A 20,397-nucleotide genomic window follows, 5' to 3' on the forward strand; every position below is an offset into this window, starting at 1 on the left:
ATGTTTGCATACAGCATATGCATTTACTACATGTTTGCTCAGAGGGGCTGTCCTGCCTCAGATAACACAAAAGTGAGGTCAATTACGTGATGCACTGAATTTCTGCTCTCTCTGGCACTCCTGGAGGGCCTTTAAAACTTCTAAATAAAATATGAGTAAGTAATAGACTTAAACATTTTACCTGTCTCTAGGTGGGAAGAGGATCCAACACAGGGTTCCCCAGGGACCTGACACTTTCATATACTCCTTGACTCACCTCTTCAGGTTTTGTTTTGGTTTTAATTACATTAATATATACATGTTTGCAATCACCTGGTATCCCAAGGTAATACTACTATCATAAGAATAAGCAGGTACACAGCATTTCAATGCAAGTTGGTGATAATCAACTTTATCTGCTTCTACAACCTTTGCTTCAAGTTCAATCCTTATTTTTTGATTGCAGAAGAGAAGGTGTAACAATAGCTTGATAATTATGAACATTTGGTGTAAAGGTATATATAAGTTATGATTTCTAGTTTGTCATTAGAAACTCTTAATTGGCACAGACTTTAAGCTAACAAAACCCCAAAACTAATAAAAACTCAATCATTAGATAACAAACTTTTTAGATGTTTCCTCAGAGATGAACAGAGATTTACTAGGTAAGCACACATTTTTTTTGCAATGGGTAGAAGGAAGAAAAGCAGTTCATTGGTATTACTTTTCTTTATGATCTCCTGATAATCTGCCCATTTTGTCCACCTCTAGAATGTCATCAAACTGCACATTAACAAACTCAATCCAAAGCCCAAGGCAAGTATGAAAAGCCCCATAACACATAACAAGAAAGGCAAGTCAGCGCTGACATGCAAAGGTATTCTCACAACATGTTACTGCAAAGCAAGTACTTTGTCACATCATAGGAAAAGATCTGTTTTCCTAACAAAAGCTGAACAGATTCAGGGTTGTCCTTCAGTGGTTGGAGCAGGGCCTGTTGACCAGCTGAATTTTCTACTGAGACAGCCCTTTCGCAGCACTGTAGAAACCAATACTTCATTAAAGACAACTGGGCCAGCAATCAGACTCCTGTGCAGGGCAGCAGCAAGTATGATCTTTCATTTCTTCAACTTCATGAGCACCTAATAGCCAACCTTTTACTATTAGAAAGTTTAGAAAAATCTGAATCTATTCTACACTTGCCTCTCCCTCTCATTTCAGGCATTCCACCCAGTTAACGTTTAGAAAATTTTAACAAATAGTCTACTGTATTATTTCTGCATTTTTGAAGTTAAAAATCAGAATTTTAACTTTTATGCTGCTAAAAGATATACTACTTGAGACATTTAGAAAAATATGCCAGTAAATATCAACAATCTAAGGAATAGAAAAAAAAAACCGCACCAACCCTTGCTAGCTTCTCAAGTCACACTCACTCAATTCTCTAAGCAGTTCTGTTCTGACCAGACTGAGAAAATGAATGCTTGTGCATTCTTTGTATTCTTCTTTACTCTTTTGTTAAATGAAGCCTACTACAGGAAAAACATGCTGATAATTACTCTCAGTAAGCAACTTTGAACCTCTTGAAAATAATCCCACTTAACTACTACAGCAACTTGTTTCAAACAATGCATACAATCATTTCTATCCAATGAACATTCTGATGACTTCATATTAAGCAGAAGTTTCTATTGTACATAGACCAAAACTAAAATAACCTGTTTCTTGCTTTTCAGAACAAGATTTAAAACATGACTTTTTATAACAGAATTCCAGTATTAGGGCAGCACACAGCACTAAGATGAAAAATAACAGCCTGAACCAGTGTTTCAGCAACTGTGCAGGTGAAAACTGTTCCTTTCATGACTGATCGGGTATTCCTTTATAGATGTCAGAACTCATGAAATGTATTAAATAACTTGTAAAAAACTTTCAGATCAAGCTTACACACTGACCAGTAGCATTCTTACATACTGCTAATGGAAGCTAAATGTCAGTTGTTAAATCAACATCCAGGAGCCAGTCAGCTCCAATGAAAGAGGAAACTTTTCCCCCTGTAATATGCTGCTTCACTCTAGATGAGAAATTATATTTCACAGAGTAAAGTGAAAAAAATTACTTCCATGGCACATGTTGAAACATTCAACAGAAAGGTAGATGGCAGTCAGAAGTTTGATACATATTTAATCCAGTGGCAAGAACAAGCATTTGCTTCTCTAATTATTAACCCACTCCACTAAAATCAGAGCAGAAAATACATTTTCCAGATCCTGAACTGTTTCCTCAATAACTGCTGATTGTTTAGAACTATGCACCTGACACCATGAATTCTTTTACAGATGTCAGAAATAATTCTTAAAAATTCCATGCAAGATTACCATTTCAAGAACAGACTATGAAATGAGTGAAGGTTGTAAAAAGAAAAACAAACAAACAAAACAAACAGTACTGTTTAGAAGCAATTAATTATGTGAGGTAACTTAAAACAATTGTGTTTTCAGCTCATGCACTGGGCACCAAGGGGTACCACAGTGTTCTGAAGTTTCACATACTCCACAGTGCAGACACATTAAGAAAGACTTCTTCCATCTATTGTAAACCACCTAATCACAACACAGACTTTTCGGTATCACTGTTGCATAATTTATGCAACAGTGTTTTAAACTCTAAAGATTATGTTTGCTATTTGATTCAGTTAATAAAGCAAAACCAACTAACTAGTGGAGTCTTCCATCTGGTGGCTGGAGGTGTATGTGCATTCTATACATTACTAGGTAGTGCTGCTAGCTACAGCATACACCCACAATTTTGGCTATTATGCAGTATGTCTCCACTGTAAAGAAACAAAAGCCATTCCTGCACCTCTACTCTGTACAAAAGAAAAGGTGTTGTCTTCATGGCAGAAAGTATTCCAACTTTAATGCATAACTTTGAATTGTTTTGTTTCTTCATCAATTAACCCACACACACACTGTGTTTACTTCTTTACTTTCAGCAGAAGAGCTAAATACACCTGTTTATTAATTCCGTTTAATAACACTGCTAACTTTTGGCTCTGAAAAATAGAATAAACCTGGAGAAGAGGTTTGAATTGAAGTGTCATAATAACTACATCCATATTATGTTTTCCCTTGTATTGTCCCCATCTGCGTGTTTTATGGAAACATTTCCCAATCAGAATAATAGCATGATCAACAAAATGCGCACAAATAACTTAAGGGAAACAGACTTTTACCATTAACATTTTCCACAGCAGGCTTTTTTCAGTAAGACTTAAGCAAACTGACTTCCATACCTTGGCAGCAACGATGCTCAGTCCCATTCCATTTTGTTTTTTTAGTGTTACAGTGATAATTTCAGGTTCTTTTCTCAAAGGCTGAGCCTATCAAATAGTGAAGGGGAAAGAAGAAAAAATTCAGAAGTTTATATTCAATCCCAAGCTAGGAAAGTAACTAAGCAAAATAGTTCATTACAAATAAAACTACTTTGTTAGAGCAGCAGGTCTCACACCATAAATAATATATCTGGTATCTGTTTTACAGGTAGAATAGCTAACATTTAATTAATACAGGTTCATATTAAGTACAACACCTGTGTTATACTACACTGCTGAAACTTTGAGGTCTACTCATTGTTCCTCCTTCTTTAATTCAGTAAAGAGATTATAAATGAATCAAAAATCGAAATGCAACCAGTCTATAAGACTGTAGTAACTTTTAACAAAAACTGAAATGCAGACTCCATAAGCCTCTATTACAAAGGTAATGGTGATCTACACAGAGAGCTCAATCTTTAGTGCTGCATCCAGAAGATGGCATTATCTTTGCATAATTATTAAGAAACTGATTCATTTTGAAGGCAGAATTAAACCTCTGAAATAAAGTTCAAAAAAATTTCACTTCTGAATACTCATGTCCCCAGACATGTTCAGTAATTTATTTTTTTTTATATCTTTCAACATTGCCGGCTCCTCAATTCAAAAATTTGTCATCACAATCTCCATTAGCTGAGGAATGTCAGTTGTAGCATTTTAGCTTGTATGCAGACTGAAACATAACTGCAAGGTCAACAAGACCCATGACAAGTGAAAATATAAGCCAAGAAGAGGAATTTAAAAAATATTAGTAGTTTTTGACTGAGTTCAAGTATTAAAAATGCAAGTAGTTTTTAAGCTGAAAATACTAATTAAAATATAATGCTATTTCTGTTTAGTTGCTCTAAAAATTATTTCACATAAAGCCACCATCTTTCCAAAACCAAGCTGTTCAGGAACTTTAATATTCAAACAGACAAACAGAAAAACCCATCACAGAACAAACAAACCCTTACAACAGAAACGAAAAAAACCCTTACCTTGCACTGAAGTGGGGTCCTTTTTAGTAAGTATAATGTAAAGGAAAACTAAAGAGTTTTGATTTTTTCCAGGAAAAAGCACTAGACTAGAACTTAATATTAAATATTTGGTTGGTAACTGCTAATTTATAAATAAAAGCAGCCTGCAGTTCCATAAGTTATTTATAGATCCACATCCATATATATTTTTGCCTGTGTTTAGAAGAAATTTCTTCACTGTTTATTCTCAGATTGGGAGAATACGACAAAGTTTACTTATGTGAAAATTATAATCATACTACAGCCTAGAAAAACAGTGACTCAGAAAAAAAAATCTCCAAACAGTTCCTTAAATGTACCAAATTCACTGATGAACTACACGTTTAACAATGAAGCCTATTTTTCCTAATAAGGAATAAAACTGATCACATAAAACTCAATGCCTTACCAAGCCTGCAGTCAGTAATTATTCACTGAATCAATACTTACCAGCTCAGCATTCTCATGGGACAGGTGACTTTCATAATCTGCACCTTCAAAGTATATTGTCCACGTGCCTGGTGACCGTGGATGAGGTATTAGTCTACAAAAACCTGAAAGAAAAAGTAACATCAATATAGCCATGGTACTTTCTCAAGACATTAATTAAAACAAAATAGTATTCATCTTTTTATATTCATTAACATGTCAAATCTTATATATCAGATGCCATTATGTGCTTTGCTGCATTTTTATGTTAGTACATACAAAATCCTATAGTTCCATAGCTGTTGCTTCTCAGAAACATACTTATTTAAAAACACTGCAAGTTCATAGGAAACTCCGGGGCTGCAAAATATTGCTTTTACCAACCAGATTCAGAAGAGACATAAAACACCAAATCCTCTTTTAGAATAGAAACTACCAGAACTCTGATTAAAACACTGCTACAGAAATCTACTTTACAGAGGGTCTAGCAAACCAGTCTCAGCATAGATTTAGCAAAGAAGCTCTGTGTGCACTCAATGTTTTTTTAAATGCAGCACTGCAATTAACAGGTATTTAGTTTGATTTACTTTCTGTTATTTGAAAAATTCCTATAATTTTGAAAAAGAAGCCACAGTAGTTCAGAAATATCCAATATTTTCTCCTAAATCAGGGACATTGAGAATACATATCACAGAGAAATTATTAATCACTCCATCCAATAATTATATTCTCCTCCTCATAAAGACCATTTTTCAGCAATTCAGTTTACACTGTTTCACTCCAAAAAGTCTCTCAGCATAATTTAAGGTATACCCAGAAAGTAAAATTTTGAACATATGCATTAAAAAAGCCTTACTTATAATGACTATACAGCCATTTGCATGGCAACTGAATTATACTTACTAATTAAATAATTTATTCTACTAAGCTCCTTTAGTCTCAGAACTACATCCTCTGTTACTAACTTGGCTTCCAGAACAGTCAGTTTCCTACTTTTCTTTTAAATACAAGAATATAACTTTCTATAAACCAAGTTGGAAGCAACAATTGCAAAGGTTCATTGTAGTATAGAGTCTGCTTTTTCAATAGCCTCCTTTGCTACAGCCTCTTATTTACCTTGATATTCCTGTACAAGTTTTTTTTTAAACTGCTTTTAAGCAGAAAATCAAGAAATCCTAATAAATTTGAGTAGCACCAAATAAAGATTATAACTTGTTCATTTAGTGAAAATGCTCAGACCAGACCCCCTGCTTTACTTTTACAAGTTTAACTCAGTTTCATGCAACCACAAGATCTATAATCTACTTGTCATCTGAAATTCTGTTGGACTACAAATGCCCAAACCATAAGTTCTTACACTGATCAACAGTGAAAGAATTATTTTAACCTCATGAGGTTTTTTAATGTTACATGGAAGCACCTGATGAGTAAAAATAAGTTTGATTTTAACTATTCAAGTCACATTAATTTTAAAAATCAAAAAAATTTTGGAGCAAAGGCAAAACAGTATTTCAGCAGGCTCTAGTAATTCTAGACCTTGAAACTGAAAGAAAGGGACAGCGAGAAAGGGTAAAGATTAAAAAAGCCTTAATAATTTTAATGGCTTGCAAAAGCAAACACTTGAATAACACAGTATAAAAAGACTGAATCATACACTTACCTAAAATATATTCTGCATTCTGTGTTTGCTACACAGATCATTGCAAAACAACAAATGAACTAACCTCTTTGACAGAGTGGATCTAAAAATTCTTGTAAACCACTTGGAACATTTCTGACAACATCACAGGAATAGCCATCTTCTGGTAAGAGAAAAGGCAGCTGTAAGTCAGGATCCTCTTCCAGCTGAACTTCTCGGCCATCGCTGCGAGCAAGTTCATCAGCCGTATTTTCTGCAACAGTTACTACGTTCTCAATCAATTCCTGGACAGAAGGCAGAAAAACATCATTACTACAAAGGGATCATTTTATTAAGATAAAAAAATGTTACATTAAAAAGATGCTAAGATTGCAAGAAAAATCAACTTATTTGAGTCTGCTATGTACAGTCAGTACACTACACTGCTTTAGTTTATGAAATCCAATAGATAATTGTATTATCAAATGAGACAGAAGCTCTTATTTTTACTTCAGTATTTTCCAAATCTGTGGTGCATGTTTTTAATATATTATTATTAATAACAATAAAAAAACAAGCAACTATGGAATTCTACCTATGTGTAAACAGGTAATATAGGTTATGTTCTTCAGGAAAACTTTTTAGTTTGGTAGCCAATACATAAAATCATCTCCAAATTACAAGTCCCTCCTCCCATTCCCCCAACATCTTTCGGGCTGTGGTATTAGTGCTTTTGACTTAATAAACAGATGTATCCAAAGTTAAAAAAAGATGGACTTTGTACACAATGCATGCAGCTATATAAATATTAGACCGCCTCTGCCTTGTTTTTTTGGGTTTTTTTGAGATCAGTGAACTATCAGAGTTTACCTGAAGAGTGTTTTTTACAATTCTGCAATAACGCAGCTTCTGAATTTTACCATGGATAAAAATTCTAATAGTCAGTCATCTTAAATATCAAGAAAAAAACCACAGTCCCAAAACCATCATTATACATATATATACAAGTTCCAGGTATCAATATGTTAATCAAAGGACAACTTGTCTGCTGTCTCTATGAAGGGATTCAGTATCCCTCAATATTTATATCCCACATGTCAAAAAGTGTAGTGTTTCTGATGCTTTCCTTTGATTTCTACAAATTATCAAACTTTGCTCCTTCTGGTTACCCAGAACCAGATATTAGGGGTGCTTCTGTTCTCTCATCTAGAACCTTCCTGTATTTCATTACAAATGGTGTAATGCATGACACCTTTCTGAATATGTGCAACATGGAATGGTACTTTCCAACTCAGTGTAAGAGATTCTTGTTAACACCCTGCTGGAGTCAGTGAAGTACATCCATCAAAGGTAAGATAGCTATTCAATACAGCTGGTGCTTTTTATCTCAGGTATGTTAAAACTGGACAATGAGTGACAGAAGAGTCTTACTGTTGGGATGAGTGGTTCATCTGGAGCACAGTGATAATTCTGCAACAAGGCTTGTAGCTGCAGAGAATTCAGCTTAAAGCAAGTACTGTTAATATTTGGAACATCTGCACGTGAGTATTTGTCCATGGTAAGCAATGTGGTTGCCTAGAGGGGAGAAAAAAATCCCAGATGACAAATTCAAACAGAATAAAACTTTAAGCCTTGTGTCTACATGTTCTTTAGATAAGATGGGAAAAGAGAAAGCAAAAAGACAGATTTGTAACAGAAACAACATCAATAGCCCCCCCCCAAAAAAAAACACTAAATAAAGATGGATTAATACTAAATCTGTCATAAATGAAGCATATAAATTTTTCAGCTACTCTTCCCGTCTCTGTTCAGTATAGTTACAGCTCAGTCTTATAAATGGAAATTTCACTTGTAACTTAAACATCAACAATACTGAAAATACGTTTTGTGTCTTTGCCTCAATGCTACCTCAGCATTCCAGGACTGACTCACACAAGCTATACTTGTCCACATGGCTATTTTCTATGAACACAGCGTACGCAAATATTATCTTTGAATATACGAATATGTGAGAAGTGTCAATCACAAATACACTCACCTGTACTATTCTGCTCAGGTGACAATCAGCAGCCAATTCTAAACCTTGTTTTTCTGCCCAGGCTTCAATGTGGCCAAGCTGTTGGCGCATGATAGCTCCCCAGTAATGTGAACATAACCCTGAATCTGGGGCTGTAACTAATCTGTTAAAAAGCCACATGTTGATAAAATGAAACAGCTGGGAGAAGAGCTGTATGGTCAGAGCAGCATTTACTCTACATCTTCGCAACAGGGACATGGCTCCAGTCAAGGTATGCAGCACATCATCTACAGAGATAAACAAAATGTCACTCGTGCACAAACTGCAGAGTACACCTGGTTTAGGCAGTAACACAATGACACTCAGGCTGGTGAATGCTAGGTGGAACCTATGTCTATTTAATTACATAGTCTTTCAGAAATACATTTACTGGTCCATGATTTTAAACATAAAACAACATTAAAATGCTATGTGGAATGCAACCCCTGAAATGAAAATAAATTCTTGGGAAAAATATTTATCATACTGTCTATACCCATTGTTTAAATCACATTCTCATTTCAGTAAACTGATTTTTCTATTCGTTTTTATAACAAGCTCATATTATATTCTTCTATGCAACCTTTATATTCTACTGTTTCAAATGCATATTCCAATTATTCCATAGCCTCTTCTAATTATCGAATTGTACTCAGAAATTTCAGCTGAAGTTATTTGCATTGTATGATGCACTTAAAACTATAGAATGCACCTTCTGTTTCCACATCAGATTTTTAAAACACTTCAAAATCCCATCTTCCAATTACTCTATTGCAACATTATCTAACAAGGAACAAGACTTCTATTAGCATCACCAAAAACAAACACCCTCATATGCTTCCCACTGGAAGCAACACATTTATCTCCAGGTCTTCTTTAAAGGAATACTTTTCATTGGAGATCTCTTTTGAAAACACCATTAGTTTTTTAGAATTGAAACTCATCATTGTGTCTGAAAAAAAATATCTGTAGGTTTTAAGAAATCTATAATGCAGCTCAAAAATAACTGAAATAAGAACAGCATCTGCTTTTATTCCAGTATCATTTTGCTACATCTTCTGGGTTTGCATCCCCAGAAGTACTGTCACAGTACCAGGCACTACAAACATAGCAGTGCATCTTCAGTCTTCCTTAAAGGCTCAATGCAGGAGAAAAAGCAAGAACAGAAAGCTTAAACCTAAACTACCAGAAAATATCTATGAAATTTTCATAGTTCAACAAAATGCTCTGTTTAATTGTCTGCAGATCACTTTTCCTTCAATTACTGAGGCATTAAGAAGTCTGAGCACAGTCACTGAGCCAGGATTACAGGCAGAATGTGATAGCACACATTGAGCAGAGTGCTCTGATGGCAAGTATCGTGTTTCAAGTATCCCAGTAGGGAACTCTGGCAGGAATCTACACATCCAGTCAGCCTGATCTTAGTAGCTGGGAGGTTCTTGATCAGGCTCTCCCATAACATCTCTACAATGAAACTGTCAAGGTGAGGACTGGATAAACGGATAGCAACCACACTTGGACAACAGGACTTGGTAGATTTGCAGATACAATGTCCAGTTTGCAATTACAGATTAGTGGCTTCCCTCATGTTTTGAAGGGAGACCAATACTGTTTAATGAATTCCTTTAATTAATGATCTGAGCAATGTGATGGAGCACATTCTCAGCAAGTTCACAGATGATATCAAGAGGGGGCAAAATACTGATATGCTAAAGAGCAGCAGTATTTTTAGAAGGGCCTCAGTAGGCTGGAGAAATAGGCTGACAGGGACTTCTTGAAGGCAAAGGCAACTGTCAAGTCCTGCATGTGAGACAGAGTAAGTCTGTGCAACAGCACAAGACAGGTGCCACCTGAACAGAAGACAACCCTGATGAAAATCATGGAGAGATCCTAGTAAACAACAAGTTGAATGTGATTGAACAGTGTGTTGTTGCTTGAAAGGTATCCAACTGCACACTTAGCTGTTGAATCAGCAGCAGTGCAGCTAGCAGGAGGGAGAGAGGGAAGCAATCCTTCCTATGCACTCAGCATTGCAAGACTGCATCTGCAGCACAACATCCAGTTTCAGAATCCCTGGCACAAGGAGGATACAGATTTAAGAGATCATATTCAGCAGAGATCAAGTAGTCTAACCTATTTTAGGCCTCTGAGGATTATTTTCCTCTGGATCATCAAGGAATGCTGGCATGTAGTTATTAAGCTCTGATTGCAGACAATGAACCAGGTACCTGGAAAGGAATGGGGGAAAAAGTGAATTTTAAATCCTCTATGAGTTCATTACAAAGTTTCTAAAGAAAAGAGTTCTATCAAATTACAAGATTCCTGAAATTTCTGTGTTATGAATGTGATTATAGGAAATTAAATAATACTTTTAAAATGCCTGAGAGACCAATTTTCCCATTTATTTCCTAGAAACATTGGACAAACAATTAGGTTACTGGGAACAAGCACAGACATTTACATCATTTACATGCAATATTGCTACCACACTGGTAAGAGAAAGTCATATGATACACGAAGAGATGCTGTCAGGCCAATTTTCAGTTCCATAAGTTTGAAAAAATAATTTCTTCCAAATAGAAATAATTTTTATTTGTTTTAAAATCTAGCAAGAGTAGTACATAAGAAAAAATAAACTTCATGTTGTGACTCAACACACAAAATCCTGAAATTACCCTAGGGTTTTGTGTGAGAAAGTTTTGATTCTTTTATTTCTCCCCTTTAACTACCTCAAAATGAAAATCTGTTTTAATATCCCTTATCTTCAAATAATTAAACATTCTCTTTTACTCTGTTTTTGCTAATTCCTATTTTCTGTTAAAACTGAAACTAAAAAGTAATCAGATTGTAAAGGTATGTATGCAAGAAAACATTTCATGTCTTTCTAAAACTCCCCCTTCGTTTCACTGGAAACATTTTTAACAAAATACAATTGCTAGAAATTAAATCCATGGCAATTTCAACCAGTCCTGGAATATACCAGTTATGATCAAGTGACATTTCCACAGCACTTCTTTCTGTTCATGCTTCAGTTGTGCTTTTTTATTTGCCTTCTAAGTCTATCTTCCAGGAGTCTCCAGAAGTTTAATACATGCATTTGGAATCTGCCATGTTATACTATACTTAGGGAAAATCCACACAGCGAAAATTCAAGACTAAATTTGCATCTAGATTGCTGATAATGTAGAGAGAAATACAGCACCATTCCTTCCTAGCTGCAGCAATATTCTGTCTTTGATGACTACCTGGCCAATTAAAATAGCAGGAAATTATTTTAAGATACCAGTTCAAGACACTGAGCTGCGGCAAAAAGCACAGCTTCATTAACAACTGGTGATTTAGAGATACTACAAAAAATTGAAAGACTTTGTCAAAACAGCTACTTGCTATGCCCTACTTGCCCAAAATTTACCAACAGGAAAAAAAAAAAAAAAGGAATCTGTGGGAATCCGTATAAAGGGGTCTGGTGCTCCCCTGAAACCTTTCTGAAGTTCTGTAAGCAATGACAAGGTTTCACAAATTACACATATTGCTCTTCTGAGAAACACAGCCCCTCAAAGCTAAACTGTTCAACCATGGCTAGGTCTCCCATTCTCATCACAGTAAAAAAGAGCACACAATACTGTATTTCATATTACATGTGCTTTTACTTAAAACAGTCATCCTACTAGTGGGAGTAGGCTGGGTCTAAGTCACCCAAGGTACACTGGGACACCTCTAAACATTAGTTTCTGATTGGAAAATTTGCTGTGAAATACTTTTTCAGCAGTGGCTTGAGTAGAACGAAAAAATCTGCATAGGAACAAAAATTAAGCCTTTCTTTTTGATTAACACTGTGCTCAGCCAATACTGTGATCTTTATTTAAGGGCACTCTCCTCTGAGGTTTTCCCTTCCCATTTGGTTATTTAATTCAATTTTTCCTTTAATCAGTATTGTAATTGCCTAAGCTGACAAGTATAACTTGATTTTTACTCCAAACCAAAACCTGTCCTTCTTTTTTTGAGAAAAATCTGTGCAAAAAAACACTTTGAAAATTGCTATTTATGAGAATTATGAAAGTAGATTATATTTAGAAGCCCTTTAAGCGCACAAGATTCATTGCTTTAAAGACCCAGGAATATTTAAGCCTATATATTTACATACTAACAGCAAAACTAACCCTTCTTCACAATTTCACATTAAATTAAAAGAAAGCAATCAAGAAAAACTGAATTTCCCTATAATTATAATTGGCAGCCTCAACTATCACAAGACCATCTAACAGGGGAAACTCATGCACAACTCAGTGATCCACATTCACAAAACAGAGCATCTGTCTAAAGTAGTAAGTCTAGGCTGTTCTTTTAAGTTTTCCTCTCAGGTATTTAACAATACTCGAAGGATATTAATGCAACATCTAAAATTTGAAATGTAAAGTTGTTCTGTAAATCACAGAAATAAAGAAAATGGTAATTGAAATAGAAGTTTTATAGCCTTACTTGAATGCCATTTGAACCAAGTGTGCCAAAACATCTTGTGCATCCACAGTAATTCGGCTAAGATCTCTGTCTTGCTTTATGAAATTGAGTAGTTCAGATGCATTTGCCATCCAAAAGGCAAGAGCCCCAGCAATATTCTTCTGTTTCTGTAAGTGGAAAGAAGCAAGAAATAATACAGGGAAATAATTTTCTGATAAAGCATGGCAGCTTAAAAAGGCTCCAAAAGATAGACCAGTACCTCTTCCCATTTCACCAAACATCTCAGATACCAGATATTTGCAAAATGTTTGTACATAATACCGCAATTGCTGTAACTACTACATTCAATTTGAACATTTTCACCGAACACATGAAATACTAATAAATTGCCAATAGCCATATCAATGACAGCCACAGTGTAAGCATCTAATTACACAGTGCAAAGAGCTTAGCAGATGCAGTATCTGGTAATCTGTGCACTTTTAAGCGCATATTCACTACTGCCCACTGCCACGCTGATACTGCGCTCACTGGCTTTGATACCACGTGATTCAGTATCAAGTACTGATCTATCTCACCATCTCCCGACCACAAATGCCAGGCCAGGCAACCTCAGATGAAATCCAAAGAATAGGAACCACAAACAACGAAAAAAGAAAATAAAGGGAAGAAAAAGAACTTTGGTCATTTCATATCCACATTGAAGTGCATTAAGCAGAAATTATGGAATGCCGTAAAAGTTGCAAAGTCAAAAAAGGATTTTAGTACTGCATGTTTCAGTTGCTGAATGAGTGTTATGAACTGTTCAAGTCCAGCTGTTTGAGTATTGTATTTTGATATGGAAGCAGTATGAGAAACTGAGCTAAGCCAACATAGCTAGGATCAGTTCCCAGCAAATATATCCTACCTGATCAACCTGGTCTACCTCCTGGAGAAAAACGGACGAAGGAAATCAAACAGAATAGAAGAAAGAAACTTGTGAACAATCATGAAATCTTTAGAAATCAAACACTAAATATGAAAGTAAAACACATGTTCACAGTTATACACAGATGCATTAATCAGCAGCTACAATGCAACTGAGCTCTTTCTAAAAAATTAATTCTTTTAATAGGACCAGTAGCACAACAGCTATGAACTGAAGTGCCTATATGTCACAATTAATTCAAGGAATTAATGCCTTAAACTAGTTGCCATCCCAGACTGGTAATTCCATGCTCAGTGTGCCAGAGAAACTGTGCAGAAATTTTTGCAGGCAATGGGGCAACTAGCCATCCAAACAACAGATCCTGGGAGCCATTTGCCCACACAGCTGCAATAGGGACAATATACAAACACACACAAACAGGGAACAGAAACCCTCCATACAAAATCAAAAAAACCAACCAAACAACAACATTCAAAAGCAAACAAAATACACAGAACGCCTAGGACAGATTTAATACATGACTTTTCAACTGAAGAACAAAAAGATTGTCTGAAACAACAGAAAAGTCAAATGAAATACCACGCTAAGTTTCTTAAATGTTGGTAAATATAAAGCTACACTGAGTTAAAAGAAAAAAAAAGAACACACCAGATGTTCGATTATTTAGAACTGAGCTCTTAATTATTTTTTTCTTTCTGTTCAGATCACTCTCCCCTACCTGCAATACAGTGAGCTTAGATGCAAATATTTGAGGTGCTACTATTTTAATTTTAGTTAGAGCTCAAAACACCAAATTGCTGCTGCTTTTTTGTTTTCTCTCCCTTTGCAACCAAAGCACTCTTAACTGACTAAAGATGTGTTTGCACAGAACAAAAGAAAATGCTCCTTCAAACAAATGTTAAAATTTAAACAGTGTGAAAAATGCCACAGAATGATTTGGGGGGAAAAAAAAGGATACAAAAAAAAAGGCTTTTTCATATGAACTAAATTTCTAATTCTGCTTTTTTTATTGAAAGCACTGAGCCTTCTAATAGATCTCTCCTATTTTATATTTACCTCAAAGTTATATATAATATTTGGATACAAATACTATATATGAAGTTACAAACTTAATTTGTTAGCAAATACTTCTTGAGTAACTTCACAATGAGACTTCATAGCTTTCTGATCCAGGCAGGGAAATTTAAGATCTCAGCCATTTATTTACTCCCACAATACAGCACATGAGTTTGTGCACCTTCTCACTCCTGTTTTGGGTGCCTCTCTCTCCACTTGCCACTCACTTGTTTTCTCTGTCTCTCACACCATCAGATCCCCTCCAGCGCACGAATGCTTTACACTTGACACACAAAAAAGTTATTGTGATACAACCTCTTACATGGTAATTTGACTGTGACAGCCATAAATATAACCACTTACGTTGCACCTTAGAAGAAGTAATCTGACTTAACTAAGCTTGTTCTGTTTCTACTCCACTAAGACAGGTCCAAACTAAAGGCATTTTACTGGTTCCTAGAATCAATGTATTTCTTTGCCTTCAGCCTATTAACCTTGAAATTCACTGAAGTTTTTCTCTTTTGTCCCAGGTGTATTTTCCTCCCTTTCCTCTGGCTCCTTTCACCATGACATTTGAATGAACCTCCTCCCAACTTTTCTGCAACCTCTGACTCCTTTCAGTTAATTTCTTCCAATTAGGCAACATCTTTTGCAAACCACAAATACTGCTTCCCTGCTGATGTGTTCCATAATATTTGGGCTGGAGATTAGAATGCAGCTGAATTACATGACTGTAGAAATGGCCTTTCACAAAGGACAGTCCAGACAAACAGCTGGGTTTAACAGTTTTGTAGTAGTATTAGCAGGATTATAGAAAATACATTGACTTAGAACCACAAGGTTGCATGTAACTTGGGAAGCCCTTATCAGTGCAGTAAATGAATATTTTTCACAGGATAATCTCCTTTCTAGCTTTGATTTCTTTCAAATCAAACTGATGTCTGAGTCCACCCCTCTAATATTTTCTAGCAGCCACCTCATTAGCCATTCAATACTAAGAATAGAAAATTTTATCTCTGCTTTCCCACTATACCCGCCTCTGTCTCTACATGTCTTTTTAGGTTCATTATAACCAGTATACATTAACTCTATAAACTGACTTTCTTTGATTCAGACCTGTAACTTCCAGTTTATATTTGAAGACTACTTCTCTCTATTTACTTTCCATTCTAGCCGCTGAATTGCTTATGTGCAGGCTCTTGCCATTTCATGTTCTCCCTTTAGCCCCAGTCTCCTCTCTTCCATAAACAGATTTAATTTCTTTTTTTTAATAGAAGAGCCTGATATTAATTTTTGATACCATTTCAATTTATCAAATATTTATTGACTGTGACATCAAGATTCAAAACAACATACCAGTTCTTCACTTCAGAAGCAAACTGCTGTTCAGTCTCTGATCAACTTTCAAATGTACACAGAAGGCAAATCTTTCTTATTGTAAAGTGACCTCAACAACACCACTTCCTCTCAGTCTTTCTTGTGAAAGGTAGGAGCTTGTTTTTTAAGATTACACAGGTGTCTAGAGGCAATATTCCCCTGCAGAAAACTTCACTAAATCTTACCAAACCCAACCAATTTCAGTTTGCTTGTGAGTTTCACGCCACACCTTTTGTTTACTTTCCTACTCTCCCTTAATCAAGCTGCTGTGTAACACTTGCATTGTAAATTCTCTAAGGCAGGACAGACACATTTGTTATGCCTGTACAGCACTTAGTGCAGCACGGTCCTTGCTGCTACTCTGGCAGCACAATTTGCAACGAATACACCTGTTTTAATAAATATAGAAATAGATTTCAATTTTTCTTCTGAGAAAAACCTGCAGACAAAGAAGTTTAATTAATGACTGAGGATACATGAACTAGCACTCCTGTCTGAGAAAATGACCAATCTGTTTTATCAATGCAAGGTACACAATGCAAGGTATTGACTAATATCACAGACAGCCCAGTGGATCTTATCCTGTATTTTCACACAAAACGGAATTCCCCCTGTGATTCTGTAGAAGTCTTGCACGTATAGTAGCAAGTGTTAGACTACATATAAAACATTGGAACATTTGAGAACTTGTATTTCTCTTTACAAAGCAGTTGTGTCAGGTTGGTCCAAGATGTCCAAGTTTTATGTCCAGTTTTATGTTCAAGACATCCAACCATTTTCGTGGTTACCAAAGTTGTAAAAGTGATAGGGTCAGAATTTAAAAGTCATAATTCTTTTAATATGTTCATTTCAAGCATCAATCAGTGCAAACAAATGCTACCTATACAGTATGCTTTAATAAGCTGATCCAACTTGTTTTACAAGGGTTCATGGCCAGAAACGTTTGCAAAGATCTTACCTTCTAGAAAAGAGTCATTTCTTGTCAGGGAACATAATCTTCAGAGCAACAGCCACTAACTAACTTCCCACTTTGCTCAGGCAAAGTTTCTTTACCACTGACATTATTCACTGACATAAAAGCAATGACTGCCCCTCAAAAGGGCAGTCAATGCAGGTATAACTGTTTAATCAACTACTGTTAAGGGTCAGACTACGAAAAAGTTTGCTCGATTATCAACAAAATGTAGGTAATTCCCTTGACATTATTTTGGCAGAGTAACTCACCTGTATCACTCCTTCCATCATGTTCACCATCTTGTTGACTATTGCAATGACTTTGTGAGTACGCTCAGCAGGAGTGATGTCAGGTCTGTACTGGCTGGACAATACATACCGACATGTCATATACAGAACGTATGTTGGTGACAGCTTGAAATGAACTGTTGAGCTATTTGTGTAATTTATAATGGCAGATAAGAAGGCATCTTCAGCTGCAGACAAAAAGGAAAAAAAAACAGTATGTCATAAACCCAAAGACAGAAAAAGAATGAAAGAAAATTTCCTAACTTGAGGCATAAAGGGTTTTCTTTGGGGAAAGAAGAGGAAGGGGGAGCAACTTACAGGAATTTAAACTCTAACTTGTCTACTACATACTACAGTACATAGTGTTAGACACACTAACAAAACACATCCATACAAAGCCAGAAAATCTGATCATTGGGAAACATTTCTGTACTATTTTTTATGTACTGAAAATTTGCATCTTCAACGGAACAGAAAAATGGAAAATTCCTCTTGCACATATTACTCCAACGAAGTTCCCATACTAATAAACATCAGTTTTTGCTTGCTCACAAATCTATTTTGTTTCAAATATTTGAAGTGTGGGCAATCTCTCATATGTTATTATGCTACCAGATCTGAGCCTTAAAAACCTGCACACTAAGATAATAAAAAATTAAACTCTAAATGACAATGTAAAACTAATCAGATTTTATAGAAAATGGATTTTGACCAAGATGCAATCTACTACACAAGGCACAGAGAACTACATAGAAGACAATGAATCCAAGGTACTATTGAGGAGATGGGATTATAATTTTTTCACATTTAATCTGAAAATCTGAAGGAGTTGAAATGTAATCAGAATTAAGATATGCATGAACATGCCTCAATATCTAAAATATCTGCTCATCCTCCCAACAAAAACTATACTACTAGACTGTCTAGCATCTGTATAGTCATAGTTTCTTCCAATGTTTACTTAAATCACCCTTAAGTTTTCAAACTAACTGAAATATTACAGTATAGAAGAATGCATTAACAGGTTAGTATTGTAACTTCACTATTTACTCACAGCTTTCCCTGAATTCTATACTGGCAGGCAGTATCAGTTCTGGTCCAAGGGTATCCTGAGATCTAAAGAAAGATGAAAAAATTAAACAAATAATCCACGTGGGTGATATTAATTACTGTAAAATTACATATTTCTCCAAATACACTGGTTCCAAATATTGACACAACAACCTTACACAGAACGACACTTTTTTTTACCTTTCCTCCAGAATCATTCAAGTTGTATTTGCCAGCAACACAACAGATAAAATACAGACTTGAACTGTGGAGTCTGTGATACTAATGAGCACCCTCTTGTGTGCTGCACAGCAGGCTGATACAATCAGTTTGCCATCTGCCATTTACAGGATTCAAATAACAAATTATTCATGGACACATGAAAGAAATGGAATGAAGCTTTGCCTGAAACATCAACTTGGTTACAACTGCTGCCTTTCATGCCTTCAAAATTATGAAGTCAATCTCTTTGACCTTTTTTTCTGGTAAAGAGGAAAAGAAGGTCAAATCCAGTCCTTACTTAGCTGTTGCTACATTACATCAGGAAACAGCAATCAGCCCCAGAACTGTCCTCACTGAAACCAACTGCAGAGCTATTTCTTACCAGAACCCATCAGAGAAATCACCGAGTAGAAAACTGAACAGAGATTTGATTTTTCTGGTGCCTGCAAAAGATTAAGTGTGTATTTCACAGAATATCCTGAGTAAAAAAGGACCCATTAGAATAACTGAGTCCAACTCCTGACCCTGCACACAACACCCCAGGAGTCACAACATGTGCATGAGAGCGTCGTCCAAATGCTTCTTGAACTCTGTCAGGCTGGTGCTGTGACCACTGCCCTGGGGAGCTGTTCCAGTCCCTAACCATCCTCTGAGTGAAAAACCTTCTCCTAATTTAATAGATCATTACTGCCTTAGGCAAAGATTACCTGAGCTGTTCTAAGAAGCTGGACACCTATTTTTAGGAAATGAATAAAAGCTTAACATTTTCTGCCTGCAATAATAATTTTAAATACATTAACACAACAGGCAGCTTTCTACTTTCCCCAACAACTTTGATAAAGAAAGGAATGTAACATATTAATGTCACTCTCCTGAAGATTATTAGTTATGCCACAAGGGAAAGATAATTGAATACAGGATTTCAGTGATGTATCTCCTGTAGTAAAAATCCACAATATAATTTTGATGGCTGATGTCAAAAGATCTAAACCAAATTTTAGCATATTGAATCCAAAAATCCAGGGTACCTTTGGGTTTTGGTTTGGTTGCTTGCTTTTTTACAGACTTGCAAAACCTTAAACCAGCTGAGAACTCAGGTTATGCCACCTAGATAATGCCTTATTATAAGAAGTGTTCACCAAATCAAATTTCTGGGGGAGTTGAAAGTTAAGGAATAGCAGGCACAGTATGTACACAAATTTCTGCCATTTCAGTCACATTTCAAACATGACAGGATGCTGTCTTTATGAAAAGCACGCAGCTGGTGTATAAATTTATGTATTTTCTATCTTTTTACTGATAAATTTAAAATTAACTAAATGTTCACTATTGCTGAAACACTGTCAAAATGCTTCTTCAATGAGAACTTAATGACTTAACTCCATAGAAAAATTACTAATATACAGTATTATAAAATGGAACTACAGTGACAACTCCAGAAAATCTTTTCATCTTTCATTATTGGAATGGTAGTAAGAGATAGAAATATTTTAACAAACTGGCTAGTAAAACAGTGACAGATTTCAGCTGATGATTTATTTTATTTTCCTTAGAACAAAATGCTATTGATCAGTTTGAGCACAAACAGAGGAAATGGATTCCCAGCCAATG

At 35.6% G+C, this 20,397-nt stretch overlaps 1 protein-coding gene across 27 annotated transcripts in view; it reads right to left on the minus strand.

The window, feature by feature from the left end:
• AFDN (afadin, adherens junction formation factor) overlaps positions 1–20,397 on the minus strand; it is a 119,387-nt gene that overhangs the window by 38,172 nt on the left and 60,818 nt on the right. For 18 of the 27 annotated variants that reach the window (XM_085575495.1, XM_085575502.1, XM_077782082.2 and 15 more), the window contains 10 exons: positions 18,569–18,630; positions 17,497–17,702; positions 13,819–13,839; positions 12,933–13,078; positions 10,587–10,681; positions 8,436–8,701; positions 7,829–7,972; positions 6,504–6,702; positions 4,801–4,904; positions 3,275–3,361 (listed from right to left, as the gene is read on the minus strand). In XM_085575495.1, coding sequence (XP_085431621.1) covers positions 3,275–3,361; positions 4,801–4,904; positions 6,504–6,702; positions 7,829–7,972; positions 8,436–8,701; positions 10,587–10,681; positions 12,933–13,078; positions 13,819–13,839; positions 17,497–17,702; positions 18,569–18,630 — 1,330 coding nt within the window. The remainder of the gene's footprint in view (positions 1–3,274; positions 3,362–4,800; positions 4,905–6,503; positions 6,703–7,828; positions 7,973–8,435; positions 8,702–10,586; positions 10,682–12,932; positions 13,079–13,818; positions 13,840–17,496; positions 17,703–18,568; positions 18,631–20,397) is intronic. The other 9 variants (XM_085575496.1, XM_021544189.4, XM_085575503.1 and 6 more) reach the window with 1 other exon arrangement.

Source organism: Lonchura striata, chromosome 3, assembly GCF_050655825.1.
Source record: "Lonchura striata isolate lonStrDom1 chromosome 3, ASM5065582v1, whole genome shotgun sequence".
Taxonomy (NCBI): Eukaryota; Metazoa; Chordata; class Aves; order Passeriformes; family Estrildidae; genus Lonchura; species Lonchura striata.